General features: G+C 36.6%; 1 protein-coding gene across 1 annotated transcript in view; it reads left to right on the forward strand.

The window, feature by feature from the left end:
* The window catches only part of LOC109861880 (piggyBac transposable element-derived protein 4-like), a 1,802-nt gene extending 434 nt beyond the window's left edge, over nt 1-1,368 (forward strand). Inside the window, exons 2-3 of the mRNA XM_020441718.1 lie at nt 11-1,029; nt 1,190-1,368. Of these exons, the coding sequence (XP_020297307.1) occupies nt 11-1,029; nt 1,190-1,368 (1,198 nt within the window). The remainder of the gene's footprint in view (nt 1-10; nt 1,030-1,189) is intronic.
* Nucleotides 1,369-7,479: the final 6,111 nt, after the last annotated feature.

Below are 7,479 nucleotides of genomic sequence, written 5' to 3' on the forward strand. Positions count from 1 at the left end.
AATTACATAGTTATTGGTCGACTGATCAATTAGTACAAACTCCAATTTTTCGTCAGATGATGTCTTGCGACAGATACTTGCAGATTTTGTGTTACATTCATTTTCACGACAATGAAAATACGACATCGGATATTGCAGGCCATACTTTAGCGAAAATCAAGCCAGTAATAGATTTTCTTCAATCTAAATTTTCAGCAGCTCTCACTTCAGGGAAAAAAGTCTGTATTGATGAAAGTCTATTACTTTGGAAAGGGCGGCTTAGATTTAAACAGTATATACCTTTGAAGCAAAATCGGTTTGGCATCAAGCTGTTTGAGCTAGTTGACTGTGAAACGGGATTCATTCTAAACTTCATTGTGTATACAGGAGCAGACACTAACTATAGAAAGTTCGGATTAGGTGTTACTGGAGATAGTGTCGCCCACTTCTTAGAACCGTACCATCGTCAGGGTCGCGTTGTGTATGTTGACAATTGGTACACATCTCCTGCTTTGGCAGAATTTTTGCATGACCGAGATACTGGTCTGTGTGGGACAGTAAAAGCAAATAAAAAGGGAATGCCGAAACTGGAAAATAAATTATCACGAGGACAAATACAAGTTGCTCACACTGACGTCTGGATGGCAATGAAATGGGAGGACAAAAAAAGTGTGCGTATGTTGTCAACTGTGCACGAGGTTGATTTTTGTCCAACTGGCAAGAAACGTCGTGGCACAGATGAGGATATCATGAAACCAACGTGTATCCACGACTATAACCAAAATATGGGAGGTGCAGACAATGTAGACAGACACCTATCCATCACTGAAACTGTACGAAAAACAATGAAATGGTACCGCAAACTATTTTTAGTGGATTTGTGCCTCTCAAACGCTCACGCCATGTATAAAATGAGAAATGCAGGACCTGCTCCATTTCCAGAGTTTCGATTAGAGGTTGTCAGGGCTTTGTTGAAGTGTGTTTCTGAGAGCATCTCTCGAAACGTTAGTCACCCTAATCGATTGATTGGACGTCATTTTCCGAAGGACAGTACACGACGAAGATGCCACTTATGCAGTTTGCGAAAGATTACGCGAAGAACCTCGTACATTTGTTCTACGTGTGATATTCCTCTGTGCGTAACTCCATGTTTTGAAGAGTACCACACACAACAGACACTAACATAATGTCTAATTGTGTGACGTGAGAGGCAAGGGGACTCACAATAAACAAGCACCCCAAGTGAGAGGCAAGGGGACTCACAATAAACAAGCACCCCAAGTGAGAGGCAAGGGGACTCACAATAAACAAGCACCCCAAAGGAATCATAGTTTCGCAACCTCCACGTCGTTGATTCTGGGTAACGCTAAGAGCGAGAGCCTTTTGTAGAATTCTAAAATTCCAAGGTGTATGGAGCTAGTGAAGGAACTTACATCCACTCTCATTGACTGAGGGACTGTGAAGTCCCATTGGGCGGTAGAACGCGTTCAATCCGAGGGTAGAACTTAGTACTTCTGCACTACGGACTGTCTAGAATGTCTTCTTACTAACAGAAAGACTGTGAAGTGCCATTTTTCAAGCGCTAATACCCACTTTCATGCTGTGACCTTCAAAGTTCAAGGTCAAAGAGATGACTAGAACTTTTTTTACTATTTTTATTGTATTTAGCGGTTCATAAAACATAGGTATACCAATTTTCAAGCTCAAATACGCATTTTCATTATTTGACCTTCAAAGTTCAAGGTCAAATATGAATCTGACATTTTTTTCACTATTTTTATTGTAATCAGCACATCAAAAAACATTGAAAAGCGCTCTTAAATCTTCACTTATAATTTTTTACATTAGCCTTAACTTTCTCTCCGGGAGTGGTCCATATATGGACCAGCACTCCGAGTGGCGACTTGTCATAAGAAGTTCATTCATTTAAGTCATGAAATCCAGCTAAAATGCGAGGTCAATTTTAAAGAAAAAATCCCCGAAGCGAAAAGGTTAATTTGAACTGTGGATGTTTAGACATCAAACGACATTTAATAATTTCGTGAAGTTTGGCTTTTCTAGCTTCATGTTGTCCGTTAATATCAAAAGAAAATAAATTTGGGAAACACATTAAATCCCATAATTTTTCACGATTATCCATCTGCAAATCTCCAATTTTTAACATCTGATATAAGGCTGTTGCACTTGTATTCAATTTTTTTTTATCCAAGGGATATATAGTATATTGCTCATAATATTCATCATTTTCATCAATGATCTTGGTCAACATTGCCTCATGTTGGTCGTCAACTGTAGTCTCTACATGATTTTCTATCGTTTCTGTTTGTTCTACACAGTGTGATAATTTGACACGACATTCTTTATCTAATATATCTTTTTTATCAGTTTCTGTCTCTTGCAAGCAAAATTCCGCATTATCTAATTTGTCCAAATGTAACTCATCATAGGTTTTTAGTAACATAATATACGAATATAAAGGATTCTTATCTTTTAACCATTGTAAAGCGTCGAATACATTTTTAATTCTTACTAATTTTTCCCAGATAATTTTCGATTTAGTAGGAATACCTCTGACTAAGATGAATAATTCATGATTTATGTTTAGTGGATCTGTATTGGAAGATAATTTATTTAATGTCTCCTGTAAAGGAAGTGGTAAATGAAATGTTCTACCTTTGACCTTTTGCACCATTTGTCTTTAAAGCATATTTTTGTTCATAACTGTCCCCATCTTAATAACAGTTTGAAATGCTTTTGCTCTCTGTATAAGAATCTTTTCGAATGAATTGAGAGAAGATATTACTTCAGGCACATCATCTACAATGAGATTATTCAAAACTCAATACGCAGGCATTAGACCTTGACGAAATTTTCGTTTACAATAATTACATATATATTCCAAATTTATGTTTTTGCGCTCGATATATGCCATTAAATCTCTCCACACTGGAATATCTATTTGTCTTTGAGTTTTTTCGATATTAGATATATTTCTTTCATAGCAAAGTCTTTCACACGACACGCAAACATATTCTGGTGTGTCCATTAAGCGTTTAGTCAAAGCTTTAAATGCAATTGGATATTTAGAAATAATATTGTCGTCACTCAAAACAGTATTGATTTGCTGACGTTTATACATACTCGTATCTGCTTTTTCTTGCGCTGAAGCAACAATTTCATTCAACGTATCCACATCAGCACGGGATATAACGCCATATCCAGATCTAACATTTTTTGATAAAACTCCATAAGTCGGTAAATTAAACGCTTAATATATCTCACATTTTGAAAATGCGGAGATAACAGTTGAATTGGAAGANACATCGCTTTACACAGAGTTGGATTGATGTAACAACTATGTGTGTGACCTAATTTCATTTTTGAAGGTTTCATTGTACATTCATGAATGCGTCCTATTAATTGTTGTACATTCTTCAAAGTACATTTGTTTATGATCTCAAAAAGCTTTTGGTAACTTTCAATCACAATCTCATCAATTTTACATGACGTATCACACGACCATGCTTTTGTTGCTTGTGCTGTTATCAAAGGTAACATATTTACAACTTGTCCTTTTGTATTTATCATTAAAGATTTTGGCAAAATGTTCTTATTATATGTAGACTCCAGGTAATAATTTTCAGATAAAGCTGTATGTCTAGACATTCTACATAACGCAAGTAATTTGTCATCAAGTGTAGAACATTCTTTAACCAGAGTTAAACATACTTCCGATTTTTTTAAGCACAGCTAATACTTTGTACATATTTCGAATATAATTGTTTCTAACATACATGCACCAACGTACAATCTTTTCGGCTTGTAACCGTTTGTTAATATATATCCTTGAATATTATTAAGTGTATTTACTATACATTTAATAAATGTCTCTAGACTATGAGGAAGTTTTATAGCATTACTCGATCGATATTTATTATATGGTCTACTAACTTTTTGGACAATATTGCATTTGTTTATTGCAACTTTAGATTTTGCATTTTTTTTCTTATAATAATATTGTTTATTATAAAGCCATTTCCGATAAGGATCTAAAGCTTTTTGTCTCTTTTGTTCGCGTTGTGCATTTATGGAATAACGTTTACGCTTTTGTATACGTCGTTGTACACGATTTTTTTTATATCGCATTTTATCTTTAATACGATTATATTTAAAATTTTGTCGATAGCGATGTCGCTTTTGAGCACGATTATTTTCCAAATTATTTCTATATCTGCACCGTTCTTTAGCGCGATTATTTTCTAAATGTTGCATGTACGATAATCGTCTAGTTACATGTCTTTTTTCTTTATACACAGAGGATCTTTATTAATAGTTTTTTTTATTGTACTATTTTTATCTAGAGAATTTTTCCTAATTCCAAAATCTAATTTTTTGTTGTAAAGTGTATGCATATTATCCACTTTNTTATTACTACAAATAGCATTACTTGTATTCTTAGTTTTGTAATAGTTACTTATTTCGCATACAGCAGTATTGTCATTATTATTATCGTAATTGCTGTTTCTAATATCATTATTACTTTTGTACACATGTTACGTCCGAGTGTTCAAGGTCACGGTTCGACGAAACCGTTTACACTTGTCGAACGTACGTTCTCCCTTTATGGTCAGCCGTACTGGCTTTACCGGGGCGGAGAATGAGGATTTTGGTCGGGAAGATAACTGGACTGATTATTACCGATTGATACTTTATTCCTGACTGTTACTGATTGTGGTTACCGACAGTTACCGACTGCCGTGTGTTTACCGACAGTTACCGACTGCCGTGTTGTTACCGACAGTTACCGACTGCCGTGTGGTTACCGACAGTTACCGACTGCCGTGTGGTTACCGACCACTGGTTTATTACAGAGTATGTTACCGGCGGAATTACTAATTCGAATACCTTAAAGAATAGTAAAGTTATTTATTATTAATTCCCTTTTTCCGAATACAACGCCTCTCGTCTTTTCTCTATATAAACCTTAAACCGCGGGTCTGATGGCGGAATTGTTGCCGGATACACCACTTTTGGCTTAGTGATTTTTATTAATTTCCACCCGGGTTTAATAATTACGCGATGGTTTCTAAGAACTTCTATATTGGTTATAACGCACGGAGCGGACCTAACCGAATGTTCTGTTGTATTTGTCGGATGTCTGTTGGTTGGTTCCAACGTTGACGGGTCAAACTGTCCGTTGCGTGAGTAATTCCTTAATAAATTTCTCAGGTGGTAATTTCTGCCTCCTCGACGCACACGACGTCTTCTCTGACGGGCCAGAGTATCTGGATGGTGTGTTTCCTGGGAACAGATACACAGAATAAGCGTGCAATCGAGTCGCACCTCTCTTACTCTTGTATCTTGGAAGGGAAACGACAAGCGTGCACTCGTGACGCACCTTGCGTCCGTTGAAGTGTAAACGGTTTTGTCGAACCGTGACCTTGAGCACTCGGACGTAACACTAAGATCCGATTTATAACAGCAGAAATATTCTAAGTTCCGACTTATAACAGCAGAAATATTATAAGTTCCGATTTATAACAGCAGAAATATTCTAAGTCCCTATAGCAGAAAATACTTCGGTCTAACCAGAGCGATCTTTACTAACTGAGTTTCTGAATCTGAATGACGCTTCTGCCGGTCGCTCCGGCCGTTTTTATACTCTACAAAAGATGCTGATGCTGCAGTGTCCCACGGGTCCGTCGTTCAATGGTCCCACGCGGTCAACGGTCCCGCGCTCGCTCGGTTCCCGCGGTCGCGAGACGTGCCTTATCTCCGCGCGTGCCTTATCTCTGTTCGCTCGCTCAGGCCAGCGCCCGTGGTCTTTACGCGCAAGTTTTGTCGTGAGAAAAGAACATTCAAGAATATTGAGAAAATTAAAAGAAACTACTACGGAATTATTACTAATACTATTAACATAAGCAGAATTATTAGTGGAATACTATAACTAGCTGATATACTTACATTGCTATAAATCTGCCGTAACGGTTTGTATGCGCAACATTGGTATAATGAATTACATATAACAATAAATCATACATAATAATCGGTACTGATTCCTTAATTAATNAGAAAATACTTCGGTCTAACCAGAGCGATCTTTACTAACTGAGTTTCTGAATCTGAATGACGCTTCTGCCGGTCGCTCCGGCCGTTTTTATACTCTACAAAAGATGCTGATGCTGCAGTGTCCCACGGGTCCGTCGTTCAATGGTCCCACGCGGTCAACGGTCCCGCGCTCGCTCGGTTCCCGCGGTCGCGAGACGTGCCTTATCTCCGCGCGTGCCTTATCTCTGTTCGCTCGCTCAGGCCAGCGCCCGTGGTCTTTACGCGCAAGTTTTGTCGTGAGAAAAGAACATTCAAGAATATTGAGAAAATTAAAAGAAACTACTACGGAATTATTACTAATACTATTAACATAAGCAGAATTATTAGTGGAATACTATAACTAGCTGATATACTTACATTGCTATAAATCTGCCGTAACGGTTTGTATGCGCAACATTGGTATAATGAATTACATATAACAATAAATCATACATAATAATCGGTACTGATTCCTTAATTAATGCGTTATTACAATCTTTTTTATAACAATATTCTCCTATGACAACGGTATGTTACCAACCATGACATATTACCGACCATGGTACATTACCGACTATGGTATATTACCGACCATGGTACATTACCGACCATGGTACGTTATCGACTATGGTATATTATCGACCATGGTACATTACCGACCATGGTATATTACCGACCATGGTATATTCAAGGCTGGTAATTTACCGACTACTGTAATAAAAAGTAAACTGAATAAGAAAAGAAAAAGAAAACTTGATCTAATAAGTACTTAAACATCTAAGTCCACGGATGTGACACACAATATATATTATTCTTTTTATAAATTGTATGGTTATCATTATCCTGAAGTTTTTTATATTTATAAGCCTGTTTACAATGAGTGCTTAAAGTTAAATCTATTATGCATTCTTTTGAATATGAACTATCTTGCAAACTTGACTCATCATTATTTTAGTTTTTTGTAGATTGATTGCTAAATTCTTTCTGATCTGTACGATACACCTGCATAAGTATCGCTTGATATTCTTTTTCATATATTTCTTGTATTTCTGTCAATGACGGTACTTCTTGTTGAACACCACATGGATCTTGAGGAAAATGTTCAAGTACGTTTGTTTCAAAACTTTTTAATAAATGTGAACGCATTAAACTATGATTGTAACTGTTTGAGGGTCAATATTAAAAAACTGAGATATTGCAGACGCTATCGCAAAAACTCCGCAATCATTCCCGTTTCGTTGTTGTTGAATAATTTTTCTAAATATTTTTTATGTTCTTCATACAATTTTTTTTTATTCAACAAATCGTAAATAAAACTATTCTCCTTATCGTAATAGCTGCATACCCAATGCGAATTATTGTAATATTTGTACATGTTTTATATTGTTGCGCTTACGACCGCGTTTTGTCGCG

The sequence above is a fragment of the Pseudomyrmex gracilis genome, unplaced genomic scaffold, assembly GCF_002006095.1.
Source record: "Pseudomyrmex gracilis isolate BER0280 unplaced genomic scaffold, ASM200609v1 scaffold_1114, whole genome shotgun sequence".
NCBI classification, from domain to species: Eukaryota; Metazoa; Arthropoda; class Insecta; order Hymenoptera; family Formicidae; genus Pseudomyrmex; species Pseudomyrmex gracilis.